The sequence below is a fragment of the Melitaea cinxia genome, chromosome 4 (assembly GCF_905220565.1).
Source record: "Melitaea cinxia chromosome 4, ilMelCinx1.1, whole genome shotgun sequence".
Taxonomy (NCBI): Eukaryota; Metazoa; Arthropoda; class Insecta; order Lepidoptera; family Nymphalidae; genus Melitaea; species Melitaea cinxia.
In genome coordinates this window covers 3,842,053-3,867,582 of record NC_059397.1, presented here as the reverse complement: position 1 = coordinate 3,867,582, position 25,530 = coordinate 3,842,053, and the positions used below count along the sequence as shown (strand labels likewise).

Below are 25,530 nucleotides of genomic sequence, written 5' to 3'. Positions count from 1 at the left end.
TTTTTAATTAGAAACATACAATGTTATTTTTGATATACATTTTTATCAAACAAAAGAAAGATCAGAACAAATTAAACTAACAGGCAATAATAACTGAAAATTTCTTTATAATTAAATAAATCTTAAGATACACAAGATTGTATATTTATCGTTCTACAAAGATACTCGTATCGCAACCTGTTAACTATAAGAATATTGATGTCGTTAAACGCAGCTCTCTTGATGTGCTGCTAGCAGCGGCGTGCGAGTCGTCACAACCTCCCGATGTGACCTCAGCGTACCATTCAATCGCTCGTTCTGTAAAGTGAGTTTCAATGTTAAGTGATTTTCTTAAAAATATGGCTTTTGAAAATGTAGAATGTAGCTTTCAAATATAATAATGATTCCAAGTATTTAGTTTCAACTATTTGTAGTCAAGTACATATTAAGATATTTAATTTATATATTAAGTCAAAGTCTTTTGAAGTAAACAATTATTTTATTTAATGTAACATATAATTGAGCATAAATCGTAGTACGAATATAATACATAAATATTGACAACAAATAGGCTATACACAAGCCAGTAAACTTTGAATGTTGGAATTTAAAAGTTGATCTTAATAAATATAAATGTGTTTGCTCGCTGAATCACAAAATCGACTTTTGTTTCATCAACAAGTAATACGACAGGTAGACTGTAAATCTCAATCTAATATAAATGGTTCGACAAAATAAGTACCAGCTTTCGATCACAAAAAATATCACCAAAATCAGTCACCTAGTCAAAAATCTAGCACACATATTATAAAAAATACAGTCGAATTGAGTACCTGTTCTTTTTTTGAAGTCGCTAAAAATTGAAAATATAAACGTAAAATAAAAATAAAAAAGTTATTAATTGAAAGCTATTTATTTAAATTGATAAATGTGAAGTAAATCTACTAAATAACAAGATTAACCATAAAGTCAATAGACGAAACGAAAATATGAAAATGAGTCAAGATACGAGCTCTTGTTGTGTAACAGTGCCCTAAATCTTCCCATTCTCGTTTTGTTGCATCTGAATGCTTAAACTACTTCATACACATTCAACCTTACACATGTATATTGCATGTATTTTTCAGTGACTTGTTTAGAAATGTATAATGTTTGTTAATATTTCAGAAATATGAATAAATAATTTACAAGTTTTTATATTTTAAAATTAAAAATACCCAATGCACAAATAATAAGGGAATAATAAAACTACATATTGTTCTAAAAAAGCAGCTTTATTTAATACTTTTTTAAGTTACAATCGTATTTAAAGTCAATAAATAAATTGAAACATACATACATCACTAGGACAATAACAATGTAAATAAAAAAATAATTTAAACAAACCTATAAATAAAAAGAAATATTTTTTTATTATATGAAAATTATTAATGTATTGTAACAGAAACGGTATTTATATGGATAAAAAAATTACAGAAGCGATTACGGTTTTGCCAAAATATAACAAACACATAATTAAAAAGTAAGAAAATGACAATAATAAAAATGTATTTTTACTGTTTTTTGTAATTTGCGTCTTACTCAACGACTTCGAACTAAAAGTAATAAAAATAACTTTTTATTTGTATTTTTTGTCTACAAGATATGTCAATGTATTTAATATTATGATACTTCACTAGGAGACATTAAAAAAGTTTTGACAAAATCTGTTAATTATGTTTAATTAAAACTTAAGTAAATAATTAAACGTTTCGATGTTCAACTTAATTTTCGTAGTTAATCACATTTACTACACCGATCTATATCATGACGATTTTAAGGGCGTATGTAATAAGCTAAAAGCGCAAAGGGCAGTGCTTATTACGTTTTCGTTTAAATTTATTATCGTTACTACGCTACGGAGTTGTTGATAATAGACAGTATATATTGTTTTATATAGCTCAATACAAAGGATATATATCCTTTACGGAAGATGTTTAGTGTGTAGAGTCCTTTATTATACTTACCGCTATGTCATGAGTAGCGTTTGATATTGGTGAAGTCGGAGATTGAGTTCGTGCCAAGCTGTGGCAACTTGACGAGTTCTTTGCTTCAGATTTCGCAACTACCGCGGAGTACTGCGGCGGTTCGGGCGGACAATCTATTCCTTTGAATGAAAATTATGATATTATAATACTTTTTTACATGGATACATTTTTTTTTGTAATATAATATGGAAGTTTTATTAATTACTTTATCGATTATACTAGCTTATTCTAAAGTGATATGGACTCCGTCTCCAATCATACCGACGTATATACTTTTTTTTCTAAATTATTGTATAAACAACATCGACGGGTCTTAGTAACGCATGATATTTTTACTACATAATTTTTTTTTAAATATAAGTTTTAACATCCATAGGCTCTTAAGTGCCCATGCCTTTTTATTTACATTTTAATTTTCAAAGCGTTGAGGCGTATTAATTTCAACATTGCATGCTTCAAATTACGAACTAAAGCTTATTTTCTCTAATTCGATGGTGAGTCCAAAACTGACCGTGAGAGATATATATACCTATATATACATATATATATTTATTTATTATATTTACATAAAATATTCATTACTATAATACCGCGTGCGTTTTTTATTTTACAATAATTGAATTTCAGACCAACAGTTCTAAAGTTTATAGAACTGCTAGGATGGTCCGAAACTAACAGTTTTTCTTTGTTATAACAATATTAAATATGCAATAGATATATCAAACATATAATAAATATACTAATATACAATTATATATAAAATTATTTTATACGTGGTCACATTAACAAGCCGATTTAACAGCCGATGCGGAAAATTTCGAGAATATAAGCTAGTTTCTAAAATAAATCGCTGGTATGTTTGCGTAAACATAAAACCCTGGACCTGTTAAACCTAATATTTATATTAACGGTATTTTAATAAAATACATAAACATAAATAATCCCAGGTTTGCTGTTCTAGAAAGGTAACTCGAAAATTTTAAAAGCAAATATTAATTTTACAACAATACATAATTATAACAAGTATAACAACAAAACGCGACTAGTACTAAACATTCCCTCTGATTTCATCTGCGTTAAAATTCGAAATTTCACACTTTTTATATATGGAATCTCTATGATTCATAGAAATGGAGTCACTCCTTCACTTCTTTACATGAGTCGTAGATTAGTATAAAATAATAAATACCCTACCCCAAAAAAATAAGTTACGTAATACGAAAATAATTAAAATTAGACTATGGAATATACAGAATAACCTTTGAACATCATGAAAACTGAAATGAAATGAAACAGAGTGTTAAAAGAAGATAATTTTACTCAACATTAGAAATGTTTAGCAAAGGTCTGCTCTCATTCAGGAAAGGGTCATGCTATTAAGCTTTTAGTGATCATTTTTGTGGTAAGCGTCGAGACCTACGACGCTACGTACTATGTAGAGCACGGTGCGGTGACTCAAAAACTCACTTCAACCAGACAACTATTTTTGTATATATGAAAACATTTTTGAGACAACAGACATACTCTTAATACGTGTATTAGAATAGATTTTATTTGAAACCTGAAATGAGCCGTGGGCGTGTAAACTCAAATATGCGAGCAAAATGTTAGATTACATTGAAACATGAAATTATAAAGTGAATTAATTACGCAGAATTTTACAGTTTTATAAATGTTACTTAAATAGGCTTAGGGTATCTTAAAATATACAAAAAAGTGGCACAAACTTATTTTCTACGCGACTGTAAAAACATGGTTTTAATTTTTCTAATTTGTTATACATGGTTACATTATCATCCTCATCTAATTAAGTCCATAGTTGTTATCAGAATATTACGTCATGAATGAGTAATTGCAGTATAAAAAGAAAAAAAATATAGTGTAGTTCACCCCAGTCTTTTTTATCCTTTTAACACGTATTGAAAAAAAAATGTTATCTCATGTATATGTTTCTATCGAAATCGTAGATCTATGTTCGTTAACTAGAAATATTCTTAATGATAAAAAAAATTGTAATCAATATCGGTGCTCTAGTTGTCTTAGCCTATTTCTCGTACAAAAGAAGCTATCTTATCCGTGCCTAGCCCATCTACTGGTCATAGGACATATCCTTTTTTAGTACATCAATAAAAAGGTTTGAGCTTGGTCGCTAAATTGCACATAACATGCGGCAGAATATTTTTTACCCCATTTAGACCACGTGACAAAGGCAGTACACGAAAAACTTAGTGGAATCAACACGGGCTTGAAACCGGTGGAATAATATTATGTGGCTAGATACAATGAATAGTGAGTAATTTAAATTTTAACGAGTTATCAAAAGTATGTCAATTGTTCTATATTCCGGAAAGAAGTCGGAGTTTTGTTCTATACAGAAAATTATATTTATTTCTATAGCGAAATTAATAAGTAAAAAAAAAAAAAAAAAATATACACCGTTAATTTTACAGTTCCATATTTTTTTTTTTTTTGTTAATTATTTTTTATTAATATTAATTTCACTTTATAATTTTATACAATTAAAATTTTGTCGTCACTAGTTCCCAGTTTTAATTGATTTAGTCATTAAAATAAATTTTATAAAGCTAAACAGTTTATTTACTTGAGCACGCGAGATTCAATTCCGTATTATTTTTTTCTACCTTTCAGCATTTTATTTGGATTAATTTTTTTTAAATATCCCTCAGCTTACAAAACATAGGTTAAGGTAGTAAAAAGGATTTTTTTTTTATTTACTCCTAACAACAGCTGTAATAATTAATTAGTCGCCGACTCCTGAAGGTTATAGTCGTGAAGAAATTTCTTTAAACCGAATTGTTGAGTCTGTTTTGTTTGAGCAATACTTACCTAACAGGTTGGTAAAGTTTGACTTTGTATGATTTTCGTCAATACAAACGACGGAGGTTTAAGCGTTTCTTATTGTATGACGTTTATTCTAACAAATTTGGTTTTGAGATTGAAAATATTACTGACGGCTAAAGTAACGAATGCTGTAGAATTATACGATAACTTATAGACGTCTCCATCAATCAAACCCTCCCCTCTCGCCCCAGGAGGTATGGTCATTTTAATCACCACAGGAATACAACACTGTTTTGAGACCTGTATTATTTAGCTGTATGAGCACCTTGTCGCTTGGTCTACTTCAGATTTTGAGCAGGAGGTTTCCTGCTTTGCCCTACTTCAGTTCATCTATTCTCCATAAATTATTTTCATCACAATAATAAAACCAAAATCGTTTCAAGTTCCTTTTAGAAAATTTTACCTGGACCTGAATACAAGTGATTAGTATGATTTTTTTTAAAAGGATTTTTTTTAATGTTTATTTTTTATTTTTTGTATCTCTGTTTATGAAAATTGCAAACACTCTGACAATGTACTTTGAGTTCGCCAACATGGAGAAAAAGGCGTATGCAAAGCAGTAGAATGTTACAGGCTAAATCGTGAGATGATGTAAGTACTATAAATGATTTCAAACTCCGAAAACTTTCTGGTTCTAGAATTACTTACAGTGACACTCCATCTCTAGTTTCCGTAGATTTCCGTAGAACTAAACTCAGTTACCATCAAATCTTTCCAGTGAGGACCCTTCAAACTAAGTTTCTTGAATATTTCCGCACTGTTGAGCTATTTTGTAATTAATTTTGAACAATGTGTTACATAATGCTGTGTTATTTCATTATATGCGATTCATTGCGTCTACAGATTAACTAATTCTTACAACCTTTGAGTGATCGAGTATTAGTCCCTTAATCTAAGATTACGATATGATTCAGGCTGTGACGTCCCACTATTGAGCATGGGCCTCTTTCTACATATAGGAGATGGATTTGAGCTTAATCCACCACGCTGCTTCACTGAGGATTGGCGGATATGATCCGTATGTACTCATAGAAATGGGTAATGATTATCAGATATTTATGATAACAACCGGGACCGGTAGCTTGACGTTCTCTCCAAGCCACGGTGGGGAGACCACAAAGACAGACATCTAAACCGGAAACAAATATTTGTACAAGTGCAAATATCCATCTCGAATGGGGATCTAACCCGTAAACCCTTGGTATTTTAGGTTCTACACGCACCATTACACTAGAGTGGTTATTCCCTTCATCTAGTAAAAAGTAATTTTCTTAATGAATATTTGACCTATATCATCATCATTATCACTTCAAGCTATTGCAGTCCACTGCTGGACATAGGCCTTAACAAGTTCGCGCCAAAAATGGCGTGAACTTATGTGTGTTGCCTATAGTCACCGCGCTGGGCAGGCGGGTTGGTGACCGCAGGGCTGGCTTTGTCGAACCGAAGTGCGCTGCCCGTCTTCGATCTGTGTATTTCAAAGCCAGCAGTTGGATGGAAATCCCGTCATCGGTCGGCTTTATAAGTTCCAAGGTGGTATTGGTGGCATTTTTATTATATGTATTGATTTAAAGTATAAAAGCCCTTACACTATATCACAATAGGGCCACTAAGATATTTTAGCATTTTTTTTATCTGCCGTGAAATATTTCTAAATACTGCTGGAAACACAATGAACAAAAACTCAATGATAATTTCCATCGCTATTTCAAAAGTAAAGGAAAAACAAAGAAAAGCTTCCAACTTTTCCCGTTAATATACAAAGTACAAATAAAAAAGATGGTCCAGTTTGTTCAGTTAATAGGTAAAGTTTTTAACGGTGATTCGATAGAAAATGTCAATAGAATCTGTTCTAAAATTATAGCGTAGTTTATCTGAAATCTGCAACGTTCGAGTTTATTGTGTCCGTTTAAATAACAAATAGATTTTTCAATTTTTCACATCTATTTTTATGAAGATTAATTTTATACGGTGTTTTATTTCAGAACTTTTACACGTACGTCATTTGTTTTCGCAAGCCTTGTTTTTAAAAACATATGGTATTATGTGGATTCAATTTGTGGATATAATATTATGATCTTGAGTATGGGTTTGATTTAGCACCGGTGATATTTCAAGTACACATCGTTAAAAAGTAATTTTTTAAAAGGAAATGAAAAGCAGGTGAAACTCCTGCTAAAATCTTACACCCAGTTCTTCGTATTGTTGCACTTATTTACGTTTATGTCATAATAGACAAAGCAATACATAGTAAATACCTATAATTTCGTACCTTCCCAGATCATCTCTCATCAACATCTATACTTAAATTTCATGTTTATTTTATTTTATTTTGTTCCTTTACCTACTAAATTCTTATAAGAAAGAGCTTTATAAACCAGAATAACAATTTTATTCGAAGTTCTTAATTAATGATTAAAAGATATTCTATAAAGAGTCACCAATTCACTGAAACAGCTTTGTGGAAATCGCTGTGACACAAAATGGGAGTAGAATCTTTTGTTCTATAAATTAAATGCGTTTCAGCAGTACCAACACTTTATCAAACATGTCGACTATTAAACTAAAGAGTGAGTGTTGACGTTCTTGCCGATTCTTCTCACCATAATCTACATTCAAAATCGAAGGTAGATTCACATTAGTTATTATTATTTCATTAAAAAATTACGATCTAAAACATTGTTTGAAGTCCACTTGAATATAATTTTTAAATCGTTTGATTCAAAGTTAAAGTCTTCTTGTACTATTTTTACTGTCAACTGCATTTCGATTTAGTAAACAAAGTTACATTGTTGAAGGAATCGCAAAACGATTTTAATAAATGCGCTGTAAAGTTGAACTATTCTTCGTGAAATACGACTTTTCAAAATATTTGCTTAGCATTCTTTAGAAATATAAAATATATTCTGAGATAAAGCTGAACTTTACGACACAATAAGCTCTAGTATATGTATTTGCATTAATGATATTATATTACACAATTATTTGAATAATTCTAACATTTAAGTTGTTTGAATTCTAGTTTTTTTTTTTTTTTAGTAAAGTCGATAGACTATAAAAAAAGTTATGTTCTCTTAATTGGTTTAGCAGCGAACTCACTTCGTTTGTTCTACAAAGTAGATGAAAAAAGGTTATACCTGAAAAATATCAAGTTTCGCTAACACTAAAATATTAGGCTGGCAATTAAATATTTTCGTAATCTATTAGAGTATTGTAAATAAAAATCCAGAATGTGTCATACGTATGATAATTTAAACCTGGCTCAAAATGATCAGGGTCCTGGAGAAGGAAAACTTCATTTGAAACCCGAAATGGGGTCTCCGTCAAGAATTCGTGGCATAGCTCTGAAATTCGAAAGACTCCTGTAGCCGAACTGACTCCACACGTATCGACTCGTTGTCGACGTCGTAGTGAGGTCGAGAGGGTGGCGCAGAGCTTAGGCAACTCTGCGTTTTCCTGAAGAGTGTCCTAGGCAACACAGTGTCTTTCTGACACTGTCTAAATCTTCTGCAATAGACGGATTAAGGCCAATGATGATGATGATAATTTTACAAAAAATAAAATGTGGACAAAGTGCAATTTTTTTGTTACTTAAACAAGATCACACATTCCGTTTCCCTCTTGAGAAAAATATGAATAGTGTTTCACTACGGATAAATCAAAGGTTGATAAACCATAAAGGTAGCTATTGTTCCGGTCCAATGAGTTTTAGCAGAACATGTCCTGCTTCCTCAATACATAGTTTATAAAATAATTTAACCACTTTTCAAATTATTAGCATATATTATTAACTAATAAGATTATACGTTTAAACCAATAAAGCACACTGTTATGATAAAATAAAGTGACATAATGGGATTGCATTTTCTTAGTGTCTGATTGTTATCAGGATAACAACTGAGATCAACAGCTTAACGTGCTCTCCGAGTCACGGTGGAGAGACCCACAAGGATAGACACCCAAACCGGAAAGAAATATTTCTGCAAAATATCCATCTCGAGCGAGTATCAAACCCGCTAACCGTCGGTGTTTTGGGCGACTACTCACACCACAACACCAGAACGGTTGTTCTTGTTATATTATTATACAGTAAGTATATTTCGATTTCGAGAACTTTATTTTATGTAAGTTAATTAAGAATAGATGATTATTTGCTTCAAGAAGAATGTAGTACGTTTTTCTAGAAAAAGATTCCATTGTAATTTTTATGTAAGGACACACTCATTCGCGTTCCCATTACGTTTAATGGCACCATTTTATCTCGAGCGGTCCTCTTAGGTTATCTTATAAAAATAAATGACTCTTGATTTCAGTTCAGAAACGATCTACAGAAATCTAATCATCTTAACTAATATACAGAGATTACATTTCTAATTACGTATTTATTTGCTCGAAAAAGTTTCTTCAGTAACATCTGATTTCATATTACTTTATTAAGTCATATGGTATTACGCAATTGGAATATTTTTCGTAAATTATAAATAAATGCATGCAATTCGTTTTTTTATTTTATTTATTTAATAAATATATTTTATTATACACATCACGTCTAAAATAACGTCTACTTACTATTATACTTAAAAAAAATATGTTAAGGTCATAGATGAAGTAAAAAAAGGAAGATATTGCGCGGCCTTTGTTGTTACTGAAGCCACAAAACTCGGCTCCTTCAAGTAAACACACGCGCTCACGCACACATATGCATCAAACTACGCTCATTTTCGTTAGTATCTCACGGGGCCTCGTACAGTAACTTTGCCTATAAAATGCCGTTCTTTTGTAATTAAATGGTGCAAAAACAATACCAAAGTGAACAAAAAGTCTGAAGACATATCGTTTCACACGTAAGTACATCCAAAACTTTATATTTTTTGTTATTCCAAAATAATATTGAGGTTATTCGGAACTTATAATTTCCATGCCCTGAAATGACGTACCGAGGGAGTGTTACCAGTAATTCTTATTTCCGTTAGCCCAAAATGCGGGTAAGTAAATTGTAGGCAATCATAGAAAAATAATTAAGTAGAAAGTGGACATCATTATTGTTTTTTTTTTATTGTGTGATTTTATGTTTTACCTAAATTGAAGTCAATATGAATTTTTAACTCGTTTGTGTCTGTTTAAATTTTTGAATTAACTATTCATATTTTACTACTAAATATCATGATTTTAGGTTTCCAACAAATATTTTAAAAGGAGATAGATAAAATAGGTAGCTGCTGTACGACTGACCATCCTCATCTAATGTGGTTTTTTCAAACCATTTTGATAAAGCTGATATGTACGGTACAAAACGTGGACTTCGCAAAGTACCATCACGTATATACTACTAATTACTACTACGTATCTAATGTTGTATTTTTTGTTCTAGGACCTACCGGACGAGTCTAAAATCAGTCGTTAACCAAGATTCAATCTTTGATACACCTAGAAAACATAAATTAAGAGAAAAGTAAAAAAACAGGAACTTTATTTAAAAAAAAATGTAAAAACTTAAATCATTACAGCAAATAGTTAGACGTCTTTAAAACAGGAACTTGCCCTTCAGAGGAATCATCAATTACTTAAAAACGCAATTTTCATTGACACAGATTTATATAATTCATTAAATAAAAACATGGCTGCAATAGATTTATTTAACAATTTGAAGCGAAAAAGGAGTAAATATATTTAAAACTATAAACAGATTTTTATTTTCGCATACCCATTTTACCTATATTAAATTAATTGTGTTTAATAAAATTTTCAGGGACTTTTTTTAAAAAGTGTCAACACTTCACTCACTCACACATATTTAAAAAAGTGGCTTCACTTTTTTGTTCTAAGTGCGTTATCTATATTTTTTACTTGATCTATGGTTAAGGTACATATCTTATAATATTTTCATTTGATATGACATGGTATAAAGATACTATTAAATTGTTTTTTGTGTGTGCAATTCACATCTGCCCGGTGTGAAACTTCTGAAAAGTTGTAGGAGGATAGGCCGTTGCGATTTGTTCTATTGACGATGATTATGTCTTGTTAAAAAGACGTAAGTGCCTTGCAAAACGCGTCGCTTTCGCGTTTTGACCAGTAATATATTCTATTTCATTCTCCCCTTAACATTTGTGTTTGTTTCTTTATCGTTTTTCCTTAACTCATTGTTAGTAATAATAATAATAAATAAATATTCCCGTCTAAATAAAAGCTCTTTGTAATAACTTTACCTCGTAATATTTTACGCAGCAGTCTACAATTAATAATTCTTACACGTTCCATAGTAATCTATTCAACAATTTTCCACAGCGCCAACATTATCATGGTTATTATAACACGGAAGTATAAAATTACTGTAAAGCCACTTACTGACTGCGCGTTTCCACATACCCTTACATTTTAACGCGCTTTTCGCATCTATACGTGTTAACGGTAACAGTAAGCGTGACAAGCAAAAGTAGATTATGTGTATGTGTATGTATTTTAATGAAAATGTGTCTTTTTTACATTATATACACCTATTTGGTTTATTGTATATGTATGCATATTTTTTATATGATCTACTAGAGTAAGAAACATGCGTAGTCTGCCCGATGGTACGGATACCATAGCGTTTGGACGCCTAAATATATACAAGGTGCAATGCAACGCGGGTTTACCGACCTTACCCCTAACCGTCCATAGAGGCTTTGGCTACCTTATCACTAGTAATGTTCAGGTTCTTTTCAAGTCGGGATAGTAGAAATTTGTAGGATGATCTTTCTTGTTGGGGCCTACCTCATTTCATGAGATTACGCGTACAAAACATGCTTTTTGTCCCCACAGGCACATACACAAGTGGTTTTATATATATATATATATATATATAGATTGCTATCTATTTATCTGTGTATTGATGTTCACTCGCAACGCGTTCGCAATAACATAAAAAACAAGCGTATTTATTACAGTTTAAGATCGAAACGCACCGTCAGTAATAGACTTAAAATTACGGTAACCAATTTTATTACCTTTACTAAGTGGAATAAGGTCTGGGTTCCTATCGTCTGGAGACGAACGTTTCTGAAGCGACGCTATTTGATTCTTAGTTGATTGCATTGTCACTGTGAATAAATAAGACGTTTATTATTTTGTAAGTCATTTACGTTTAAACATTTAGGGTTTTTATTGTTTGATCTGACCTTGTATTTTCATGTATTATTTTTTCATTGAGTGTTTTCCTTTACTTATATACACAGTAACATAATAGTGAAGAAAGATGAAAGACGCTTAAAATATGCGTAAAATCATTTTATTTTGATGGTATGCTAGTTTCATCATAAAATGAGTTACATAATATAATATTGCTACTCATATAAACTTTGTTTAGTTCGAATAATTCTCTTGTAGCGATATTAAAATAAATTACATTTTTCAAATTAACCTATTAATTTATCTTGATTAGGATATATACCTTCATAGTCCCTCGCTCTATGTCGTATTCTTGTAGCAATTAGTGCGAGACATAAAATGATAGCCACAGTAAGCGCTGCTCCGAGCACGCCACCCAGCGCCCAGTTCACCTCCCACGCTTCTTGTGCTTCTGTACAAAAACAAAAACATATTAGCCCTATCAAAATCAAAATTAGCTCTATTCAAAAAGGCTTCAAAAGCACTTTTGAATCATCATTTCATAAGTTAAACTTTTAAAAGCGTATTATTTTTAATGTCTTAAATTGTACCATTTTCCCGCAAAGTTTTGCATTAAACCTAAATTTTGATCTTTATTCCGCCCACGACAATCTTAAAAATCGTTAAAAAATATCGACGCATATTTTAATATTAATAAATATACACTTGAAAACTTAACCAAGTTATATGTATACACATAATATATGAACTGAAGTTGTGGCGGCATCTATCTCGAGACATACAAACTAGACTGACCTACATCGCGATATCAAAGTTATCCGAAGATTTAACATATATACAAAAACCTGACAGCAACCGTCGGGCCAGTAGCCCACTAGACCCGTCTGGTCACTAACTACTGTCTAACACCCTGTACACTAAACCTCCAAAAAGTATAACAGGTACATAAATATATAGTATAATAGAAAATGTATTAATTAATTTCTTATTATTTAGTAAAAATTTAAATCAACACCCTATATATCAAACGGAGTATTTTGGATAGATTTTGATTTTATTTTGTTCCTAACCAGAAACAAGTCACCAAAGCAATAAATATAGAAATTCAGTTGTTGTTAATAAGCTGACATCAGACTTACTATATAAATAATGTATTAAACAAAACTATAAAAATGGTGAAAATAAAAGAGTTTATACAACAATGTTAGATAAAAAAATAAAAATAAAACTTTAATGACATTACTAATATTTATATACGAGTATTTACGGTTTGTTTACAAACAACTAAAAATACATAGCTTATACAAACAACGAATATTAGTTTTATGATTAAAATTTGAATTGGCTTTACAAAATCATTTGTAAAACATTCGCGGCAATGTTTGATTAAAAGAGAAATAGTATCGAAATTCAAAACGCTGTTTTGTTGTTTATGAATTGTTTGCGAATAGGCAATTCATAAAATATTCTAATAACACGCTAACGGTATGTTTCGGCCTACATAAGAACTGGTTACCACGATATTAGAATAACATTCTCATCACAACTCGATTAAGTCTCGAAATTGACACTTGAATTTAAGCCAAATTGCCGTTTTCATGGCGATGGAAAACGCCTCTACTTTTAGGTTACCGTAATATTCGCGGATCGTGGGCGGCATAAAGATCAAAATTTAGATTTAATGCAAAAACTTGCGGGAAAAATATTACAATTTTAATAACTTGGAGGTAAATATTATTGGAGCGAGTAATTATGGATTTGATATACATTTTTTTGTGAAGAAATCAAATAACACTCTCTACAACTATAATAATTATGGTACAATAGTAAATGTTAATTTTGAATAATGTTTTAAAAAAACTTAAAATACACAAAGCTGTTGCCAAAGAGCAGTTGCGTAACTGGCTCTTCTGAAAGTTATATTTTAGAAATAGAGAGCAATGTACAATTTCTGATTCATAAATTCATAGAAAGTTTTGATATATCTGTTATAGTTTGCCAGTATTACTCACGAAAACGTCTAGACTGCTAAATTATACTATAACTCTGATAGTACATTTTACTGAACATCTTAATACAGAACATAGTTGGGTAACTCCTTATTTAATTAATTGCGGCCATGTATGTGATATAGTATGAAAAGATCTGCTGTAGAAAATTATACAAAAAATAGTCCGGTTTCTTTTTATTTTAACGCTATTGATGAAACAATCCACTATTAGGAGTATTTTTTTTTAATATACCTATATTACGGCAAACAATTCATTCGGCTCACCTGATGGAAACCGATTATCGTAGCTTATAGATGCCTTCAACACCATAAATATCGCAAGCAGTTGCCAACCCTATCCCCAATCCTCCCAGGAGCTCTGGTCGCCTTACTCACCAACAGAAACACAATGCTGCTTAAAAACAGTATTATTTAGCTATGGTCTTCTGTAAGGTCGATGTACTACCCCAGTCGGACTGCTCCATATTTTGAGTAGGAAATTTCCCGCTGTGCCCCGCCTCAGTTAATAATAATTAATTTGATATAGTATTTAAATTAATTTTGTTTCGCTAATTACACAATTATTAAAAAATATTATACATAATATTTATTATTCACAACTTAAGAAGAAAATATTTACAGATAAATAATAGTAGTATTTGTAGCAACTTGTATCTCTCCGTAAAATTATTTAATATAATGTCTATTAACATGAGCAACTACATTATGTTCCAAAAAAAAAAAAAATTAAAAATAAAGACATGAATAGAAAAAAAAGTATTTTACAATTACAGCTTAAAGATGTTCTGTACAAATGAAGTAAAATTAAACTCAAATTACCAAACGCGAAATTGTGACAGTAATTAATTATGAAGTTAAGAAATTCATCCACTCAGTTCATTCATTCTGCTTTGAGATTTTGAATTCGTAATAATTAACTGTAAACGTTCCATACAATTTGTCAGTGTCAAAATTAATGTATAATAGATAGCCTCTCTCCGATAAGATGATGATGTTAGCTTAGACTGATTTACTGTGATTATGAAATTACGAGTAATTTATTTATATACGGAACTCGCCAATTATGATAATATATTCAAGTTTTTATTAAACACATTTATCATCATCATCATCATCGTCACTTCAGCCTATCGCAGTCCACTGCTGGACATAGGCCTCCACAAGTTCATGCCAAAATGGCGTGAACTCACGTGTGTTGCCCATAGTCATCGTTCTGGGCAGGCGGGTTGGTGACCACAGGACTGGCTTTGTCGCAACGAAGACGCTGCTGCCCGTCTTCGACCTGTGTATTTGAAAGCCAGCAGTTGCATAACCATCCCGCCATCGGTCGGCTTTTTAAGTTCCAAGGTGGTAGTGGAACTGTGTTATCCCTTAGTCGCCTATTACGACAGCCACGGGAAGAGAAGGGGGCGCTATATTCCTTACTGCTGTAGCCACACAGCTTAAATAAGTCATATAATAAATAATAATAAATAATTAAATCTATTGCTAGATCCAAAAAATTTCTTTATTTTTATTTACAAAAAACTCATAAAATTATTAAAAAAAAAATCAACCTTGTTACGTTTTTTTTTTTTAATTAAATAATCAATCAAATATTCACACCACGAAGACTACAAAAAATTTAAATAACCTGTATTTTGTAGTAATATGATCGTTCAATGAGTCTTAAAAAGTGTATTTAAAACCCAGCTTACTTGCGTAACTAGCTTATTAAAGAATTTATGGTCGAATCATCAATAACGCTAGCGAATTATTTTGTTACATAAATGTTTTAGTACTTAAGATGCCAACTTACAAGCGATAAACGACTACGCTTAGACATGTTACGTGTGTCTCGATTTTTTAATAAAATACATAAAGTATTACATGTATATGTACGTTAAATTTTTATAATTTGGTTTATATAATCGAATTGGTATTGATATCGACTAAGCTTTTATTTTTACTTAATATTGATTTAGTAATGTACTAAAAAGTATTTATAAATTAGAAGGCCTAAAGCTGTGATGTTAAATTCATCGTCTATTTTGTGCTACGTTTTAATGGAAATGGATGTATGTACAATACATAAATCCATATGTAAAGAGATATAATACATATGTGTTACAAGACACACTAGTGTAGAATCGACTGACAACACTAAACGAAACACTTATTTCTCGCTTCAAATCTACAGATATTGATTCACAATACACACTTTTAACTGAATCACACTAATCACTTATACGCCACTTATCGAATAGCAACGTTAGCCGCACAATAATTAAACAATAACTGCTTCTTCACTTATAAATTATCATATTTATAGGACAACGATCCCGCCAATACATGACAAAGATGGCGACTGACCAATCATAAAATTAGTATTTACTATTCGGAAGATGGTGTCTCCATCTTTATGCTCTTCCGGTACTTCAACAAATAATAATCACAGTAAGAACTTATTAGAAGTACAAATTTAAATGATAACAGTATTTATTTTGTAACTACCCTGAAAAACATAAAACAAAGATAGTGACTGAAATGAATAGGTATTAACCATTCGGAAGATAGCGTCACCAGCATTGTACTGTTCCGGTATTAAGCGAATAAACCATAAAAATAATATCGACACAAAATCTAATATTTTAATAATTGTAAGAATTACAAATTTAAATGCTAACACTAACATACTCGTACCTTTTAGTTTTATAGCATCATCCTTGGCATTATTAATTATTAATAAATAATAGTATCATTTTTTTTAATTATTTTCCTTTCCTGTTAAATAAGCATTTAACATTGCCCATTCGGTCGACCGCAGTTAAGTTCGTTAGTAGTGGTGCACGGCTGCTTCACGCACGTGCAAATTCGTCCGTTGCACTATGTGGTTTATTCGTGCATAACCGAGAATTGCTGAGAGTTAGTAAATGAAATAAAATTTCTTATACTGTCGTTTATTTAATTAATTTCCTAGCCGTTTATTAAATTTGTTTCCTAATTTATGTTAAATTATATTTTAGAACTAAATAGATTTCTGTTATATATATTTACTACGTATATCTTTTAATATTTTTCTTTTATATAATTTAATAAAGTAAAAAAAGAAATAAAGTAAAATAATTTTAAAAGTTTTTAAAGTTTTTTTTTAAGTTTAATAAAGTAAAATAATTGTTTCATTTTGTGTTTAAATGCGTTGACCTTGTCATTTATGAAATATATTCAAAAAAATGTTTTTTTTTTTCGTCAAATAATTCGTTTAATAGAAAACGTAATGAACTATAATACATATGTGTATAACGATATATTTCAAGGAACAAGGCAATTGCCAACAAGACAAACTGCAAGAAAAATCAGTCAGACTTTTATTTTCTACTTAATATACAATTTTATGTATTAAAATCCTAATCATATGTGATGATAGGATTTAAAATAATGAATTATATTGAAAAAATTTAATATTGCCGCAGTTAAGAATGATGGAGAAACTTGTTTTCAAATTTACTTGTTCAGAACAAAGTCCAGCATAAAATAAATTATCATAGATCTGTACGTCATTTTCTTTACATCCATAAAATTTATCAACTAAAAAAGCCGAAACGAGGCACACAAAAGTTGTTAGGAAGTTTTTTTGCTCAAATTACGAATTTTAAAGTGCGCTTATGCTTTGAAAACAAAATAACAGCTGAAACACTTTCAAAATTTTACCGACCATGAAAGTACTTCTAATAAAAGTTCTGAAAGCAAATGCAACCGCAACTGAGAGACAAAACAACGTCGAGCTGTAACTTTTTATTCGTTCAGATTTGTGTTTTTTGTATATTATTATAGTCATTGCATTCGATTTTATGTAAATTTTAAAAACTCATTTGTTTATTTATGAGTCGAAATGACTTGAGTAAATAATGTCTTGATAGTCATATGTTTGACACTTGCATTAATTAGCATGTGTTAAATATTTGTTGTAAAAATTATTTAGAACTGCAAAGTTTAACGTTTATTATATAAGTGTCAGTTGACCGTTATTTTTTAGAGACAGAAGACGTAAGATGTAAAGATAACATTGGAGACATAAATTTAAATAAAATATCGTTTCAGACAGAAATATTCAGCATACGATGTGTCGACTAAGCAGCATACGAAGCGAACCATTTCACGGGGGTCGTTGGTATTTGAATACTTCTAGACTTTAAAGAAATACAAATTGCATTTTTTGCTAGACAAAACATTTTGATCAAGCTTAAACGATAAAATGGAACTCGACGACCAAAGATCTACCGTACGTTTTGTTTCTCTAAATGTTCTAACATTAGAACGTAAGTTAAATGTAAAAGGTAGTTTTACATTGATAATAAAGATGATTTTTAAACTGAACATGTTAAATTATATATAATAATATTTGTGTTGTTATTGTACGTTAAATATAATAATATTAATAATGCTCTTTATTTTACACAAGAACAATTAATACAATAAAGGCCGATATAGGTATATATATTATAAGGTATTTATTTATATACGTGGACGGTACGGGGACTGGATTAGTGAACACTGACGAGAATTTTAATACGTACCGTGACAGAAACTCGGAACTAATTTGCTAGTGTTGTGAATGATGAAAAAAGCATAATTTTTTTTTCAGTGTTCTTATAAAAATTATCGTATTACATTAATATGGTCAAATTATTATTATTTAATTTTCTAAACTTGTTTTCTTTCTATATTTTAATTATATTTATTTTCTATTATTTTAAAAATTAATTAATGTCTACTAAATTGACAGTCAAATTATTAAGTTATGGTTATATACATGAGTTTATCAAAATTATTCTTCAAATTATTAGTTAAAAAATGTTTTAAAAGTAATGCTAGTCCAATTTTTAATGAAAACTTAGCACGAGGCTCGATATTATTAACAAAGCGCGTTGAATAACACTTTTTATACATTCTGTCGTAACAACCAAATATTTGAAAAAGGGGAAATAATTGGACAGGAAAACAGTCTTGGATACGGAAACACGAAAACAATAAGACAAATAATATAATATTTTTACGTCATTAAAAGATACAAAAAATAAAAACAAAAGTAGTATAATTAGAGGAAGATGTACAAAGACGCTTGTCGCTAAAAGAGTGATTTCTTCGATACATTATTTTCCTTTGTATATAGGACAAGAAAAAAAGAAAAATTATATATTTATACAAACCTGTTCGAGGAGATAATCTCGGCGCTGTTTCGACTGTGTATGTGAGATGTTCTGATCTCCCCCTACTGTTAGCGGCGTATATGACCAGCGTTAAGTGTCTCTTTGCCCCGAGTCTTCTGAGATTCCACACCGCTGCGCCGTTTGTCGAATTCGTAACTAGACCGTCGTTCCCCCATACTTCTACTACGTATGTACATTGTAGACCACCTTCGTAACCTATAAAAAAAAACTTTTAGAATTATTTGTTACGTGATATTTGATAAAATTGTAACTTTAGCAATTCGAATTCAAAGAAATTTTCGCAATGAGTATTTAGTACGTAAGTAAAGTTCATAAAGTTGTTGAAATAATGCAGTAATAAAAAAATCGAGAGATATTTATATTTCTCAAATAATTTCCAAAAATTGTCAAGCTAAAGTAAACATATTTTTTATGTTTCAAAAACTTCATGTTTAAACTTAAGTTTAAAAATACAAATTGAGAACCATTCAAGTTTAGTGGTACGTGTTGATGGCTAAACGCCGTTTGCCGAAAATACGAGTCCTGCTCGGATCAAAAATGTGTTATTGTATCAGTACTATATAGGTATTTGCCTAGTCTAGGTGTACGTGGGTAGCCACATCGCGGTACCGAAGATCATGTAAAACTATCGGTCACGGCTGCTATCATAGACAGCAAATTGCAATCTTTACTTGGCGTAGGAAAATCCTAAGATATTGTCGTGTTGTAGTCATATAATTGACAAAATTTATTCCTCACCTGCAAGACATACCAGGTCCAGCGAATCGTCAGTGAGATTATACACTGAGCAGTTGGAAGGTGGGTCAGGTCTCGTCGCTGGTAGTAACGTGTAAACGCACGGTGATATTTGCTGGCCCGCCAGGTTAGTGGCTCTACAAGCTAATGTGCCATAGTCGGTGTCGGAGACAGGGACGTAGGTAAGTACTGATTTGCCTTCTATTTCGTTAACAGTAAAGCGGTCCTAAAAATTTAGTTAATTAATTTGAGTTTTTTTTTACACACTGAATTATATAATAATAAGTCTTTTTTAGAATCTTATTTCAACGATAAATAGATTTAAATTTATTAACCTATTTGAAGAAGGTTCCCTTATGATGTTTCCCTTATTTTTTTTTTATTTGATAAGCGCAATAAAACTGATTTAAAATTAATCTTAGTGATAAAGTTTCAGTGTTTTATAGCAAAGATAGAGTAGAATTTAATTTCGTTTTAAAAACGATTGAATAGTATGGTAAAATTAAATTTAATTAATTAATAGAAACAGGTAACATTAGAACTTATGTATTTTTCTTCAAAAATTTACAAAACATTACACAAAAAAATCAATCAAGCTATGTTTAAATGAATAGTAAGCGAACGAAATAAAATAAGAAGTAAAGTAAACAGTAATCTATTTTCGCGTCTTTAGTGGTTTAAATTTACCTAAGTTGAGAAGATTACGTTTTCAACTATATATATATATATTATAATGAAACAACTTTTTCGGATTTTATCGCGTTTTATTAAATATTTTAGCTGCCCGACGTTTTGGATACTTAACAGTAACTATGGTCAATGGAGGGCTCATAAAGTTTGTTTATTTATAATGAGTAAAGTTCGCGTAAACATTAGAAAACAATATTTATGTATAAAATACAGAGTTTATCAACAAACCGTTCAATAGTATTAGCGATATAGGATACCGAATCTTAAAATTTTTCAATTACAATATTTATACGTGTTTGTTTTGTATTATACGTGATTATTCGTGTATAATATTCTTGACAACTACAAGAATTTTAAATAACATAGAATTTGAAATGAAGAATATTTTATATCATAGAATAAAGAATGATCCGTTATTCAATAATTTCTTATGCCCGAGGGTAGAATCATAAAGAATCAGGAAGTATTCCCAAAGTTAAAACCTTTTCTCGACTTTTTGCGTCAAACGACCGAGCTCCAAAATGTTTTCCTTTGTAATCTCGTTCTTCGTGTTAAAATATCTCGAGGAAACAAGAGATCAAATAATTTCATTTGACAGACTTGGAAACTATTTTGACTTTTACGATTGTTATTCTTTACTTTCGAAATTAAGACATTCGGATCTAAAAAAACAAAATACATTCTGAACAACTGATCTGTGTTGTTTCAAACACATTTAATTTATTACATTTCTTGAATAGCGTTACACCATTTTATTACATAATATAAAATAAATCTATACTAATATTATAAAGCTTAAGAGTTTGTTTCTTTGTTTGAACGCGCTCATCTCAGACACTCGTCTGATTTGAAAAATTATTTCAGTCTTAGATAGCCTATTTATTGAGGAAGGCTTTAGGCTATATATCATCACGCTAAGACTAATAGGAGCGGAGCACCAATGAAATATGTTTCAAAATCAGGTTTTTTTTTCCTTTTGAGAGCTTCCCCAGTTAGCCCAAAGAAATTGTTCCACGCCGACGAAGTCGTGGGCAAAAGCGACTATTAAAATAATTACACTCATTAGTCTTGATCATAATTGATTATCCTCAATCTCTAAAATGTCGAAGTACTTATTTAAAAGATAAATTTATATATCTCGGCGAAGCTTCAGAATTAAGAACATCTCGAAGACTTATGCTGAAGCTACCCGTACATAAGTCCAAGTACTTTAGTCAGTCTTTTACTGTTCAGGCTATTAAATTATGGAATAGTCTGCCCTTAGCCATAAGGGAGGCCAAATCACTGTTGACTTTTAAAAAAAACGTTAAGGATTATTATCTTAGGACGGAGACGATTTAGTGTATATATGGTGCAATCTCTTTTCTTTTTTTTTCTCTTCTCATTTTGTTTATAATATATGTATATTTGTGTTTATATCATTTCACTTAATTGTTATCTTCAATTTACGTTCATTGCTTACATACTTTATTAGTTTATAATAGAATATATATATTATATTATATTTTTAATTTTTATTCTTCTTTTTATTTATTTATGTATTTTTTATGATAGTGCTAATGATAATAATAAATTCTTTATTTTATTATAAGTATTTGATTGTAGACATTTGTATGTAAGTTTATTATACATCTACACCACCTACCCAATTTAGATAATAACTTTCCTTTCTATGTATGGGTTGTCTGGAAGAAATGGCTAATTAGCCATAAGTCCGCCCATTGTACTTCACTGTCTGTAACTATCTTTATGCTTTGTTTGTAATATATTTGTGGTGTACAATAAAGTATAAAATAAAATAATAAATAAAATAAGTACTCACAGGGTCGACTTTGATAGAGCCGGCTGAGTTATTGAGAGTCCACTCGTACGTGGTTGGGGGTGGAAAAGCATCCACTTCGCATTCCACCTTCGATGGTTCTTGTAACGCTGCACCAATCAGTTTTATCTCTCTCTTCCGACATATAGGTCTATCTGCACGAAAAAATATATCTCAATTAAAAGATAAGACATGGTTAAACGGTAGAAAGTAATGGTATGATTGTTTTGATTATGTAAACTTCCTAAATCAAAACGCTTTGGAGACAAACGATTTCGGAATCGAAATAGCTTAGTGAATATAAAAAAATAAATTTTCTAGATTTATATTATTAGCAGCCAGCGGGCAGAAGGAGCTACCGGGTAAAATTTACTTGAAGTGATAAAAATATTCATTGGCAAGTTTTAGAACCCCCACAGAATATTCGATCACGATCGCTTATCATTACATATTATAAAACAAAGTCGCTTCCCACTGTCTGTATGCTTAGATCTTAAAACTACGCAGAAGATTTTGATGCGGTTTTCTTTTGTAAATAGACTGATTCCAGAGGAAGGTTTATATGTACATCACATGCATAATATAGTATAGGAACACTGATAGTTTTGCAACCGTGCTAAGCCGGGGCGGATTGCTAGTTATTATTAAGTCCAACTCAAGAAAGTAAAAACTGTGATACCTTATATCTATAATAGAAGTATCTAAGTCACGCACAGCAAGAAAGATTCCTGCATCTGCGTCTGCAAATACGTGCATAACGATATGCAGTGTGTTCTTGGAAAAGGAATGGATATTTGGGGAGTGTGCAGAATCACGTCGGGATCACCAGTTTGGAGAAGGTGTATGAGGAACATGGTGTTGAGTTCCTCGACCCCCATTGAAAAGGGAGGATCCTCCAACCAGACGGTTCTTGTGTCTGGCGGGCTAACGCCCCAACGATTGATATCGGGTTCTTGTATATATACTCAATCACTCTGATAACTTTGATAGCGCGATGTAGAATACGTCAGTTTTTTCTCTAGTTCCTTAGTTCGTATGCTGTTCGATAGATGTCGCTACAGATAAACTAAAATAATTGCGATTTGTATCATAAAAAGATAAGTAGAGAACAGACCGTTCCTATTTCTAAAAAAAATATACTCAAAAAGTAAAGTTATATAAAATATTATGGACATGTCATATGTAAAGAGACAATTGTGTTTGCTCGCAAACGAAAAAAACCGACTTCAATTACATCGACAAGTAATACAACGTATGTAGACGAAAAAGATTAACAAACGCACTAGTCGTCACTGCATTCTTGAGGGTTTCCCTCGATTTCTCTGGGATTCCATCATCAGATCCTGGTTCCCTTATCATGGTACCACTCTTGGGATACATCCTTTTCAACAAAAAAGAATTATCAAAATCGGTTTATTAACGACGAAGTTATCCCCGAACATACATTAAAACAAATATATCTATATATACGGTCGAAATGAGTAAACTCCCCCTATTTTGAAGTCGGTTAAAAAATAAATTATGGAACATGAAGTACCTATTAGAAGCCCCCATAACTAAAATAAATCACATGTGGTATTTTTTACCCGGTAGCGACAGTCCGTGTTACAATATGCATGCGTTTTGAATCATAGTTTTTAAAGTTCAACCTTTTTTCTATTTGAATTAAAAAAAGTGAATACTAAAAATGAATTTTCGTAACTAACTGCTTGTTTTTACTTTCACTATTCATCAGACTACCATGGAATATGTAACTTGATATCTTTTGAAACTATAAAATTTTTAAAATTATTAAAATATACCTCAAACCGAAAACTATATATGAATATATTCAGATTGTATTCATTATATGCAAAATATTCGTAAAACAAAGTAAATGCGAGACATCACGGGAAGAAATTTCTTTTCTTTTCTTTAACACAGTTTCCGTATTCAGTCTTACTTCACGACAGGGAGAAATTACATAACTTATTCATTTCTTCAGCCGTCATGATAGCGATCTTTTTCTTTCCTTACACAGCTCAGTCAATTAGCTCTTATAGAGCTTCTGCTTAAACTGAATTCACCATGTCAGTCCATTTGCCGTATTGTTCTGGCTTCTAATTGATTAAATGATGCAAGATTAAGGGTCCCTTTGTGGCCGTATAACAGAATCGGGAAAGATAATCTACTCTATTAAATCCGGTATGTCCGTCCATTGGGTGCCTATCGAATACTATTATGATACCAAATAGCATAGTACCTTCATAATTAAAATCTGCGAACGAATCTGAATACGCATCGATGTGCGTATATACTTTTATATTTTTATGGCTCGTAGAAATTGTAAACTCTTTGGTTAAGCATAATTAAACATAAAAAACTCATAAATATTTACTATTACAGTCATGTTTTACTATTTTTACTGAGGTACTATTTTTACTGATTTTAACTGAGGTAGGGCACAGCAGGAATTTCCTGCTCAAAATCTGGAGCAGCCCGACTGGGGTAGTACCTCGACCTTACAGAAGATCACAGCAAAATAATACTGTTTTCAAGCAGTGTTGTGTTCCTGTTGGTGAGTAAGGTGACCAGAGCTCCTGGGGGGTTGGGGATTGGGTCGGCAACGCGCTTGCGATGCCTCTGGTGTTGCAGGCGTCTATAAGCTACGGTAATCGCTTACCATCAGGTGAGCCGTACGCTTGTTTGCCGACCTAGTGACATAAAAAAAAAAAAAAAAAAAAAAAAAATATTTCAAATTTATTTATATTCTTCACCTTTTCGAGATTTTTCGTTGAAGTATTTCATACACCATTTTAATGATGAGGTTGTCTTATTAACAATCGGAAAAATATGTGAGTGTATAACTCATATACTCATTTTTTTTCTTTTTCGTAAGTAATAAACAATTATTGATTCATCATCATCATCTTATCATTTCAGCTTATCACAGTCCACTGCTGAACACAGGACTCCACATGTTTACGCCAAAAATAGCGCGAACTCATGTGTTTTGCCCATAGTCACCACGCTGGGCAGGCGGGTTGGTGACCGTAGGGCTGGCTTTGTCGCACCGAAGACGCTACTGCCCGTCTTCGGCCTTTGTAT

At 31.2% G+C, this 25,530-nt stretch overlaps 1 protein-coding gene across 1 annotated transcript in view; it reads right to left on the bottom strand.

Annotated features, from left to right (window-relative positions):
- Positions 1 to 204: 204 nt before the first annotated feature.
- LOC123670143 (nephrin-like) overlaps positions 205 to 25,530 on the bottom strand; it is a 262,031-nt gene continuing 236,705 nt past the window's right edge. Inside the window, exons 11-17 of the mRNA XM_045603647.1 lie at positions 22,447 to 22,598; positions 19,938 to 20,160; positions 19,179 to 19,394; positions 12,301 to 12,429; positions 11,858 to 11,950; positions 1,986 to 2,125; positions 205 to 297 (exon numbers count right to left, since the gene is read on the bottom strand). Of these exons, the coding sequence (XP_045459603.1) occupies positions 205 to 297; positions 1,986 to 2,125; positions 11,858 to 11,950; positions 12,301 to 12,429; positions 19,179 to 19,394; positions 19,938 to 20,160; positions 22,447 to 22,598 (1,046 nt within the window). The remainder of the gene's footprint in view (positions 298 to 1,985; positions 2,126 to 11,857; positions 11,951 to 12,300; positions 12,430 to 19,178; positions 19,395 to 19,937; positions 20,161 to 22,446; positions 22,599 to 25,530) is intronic.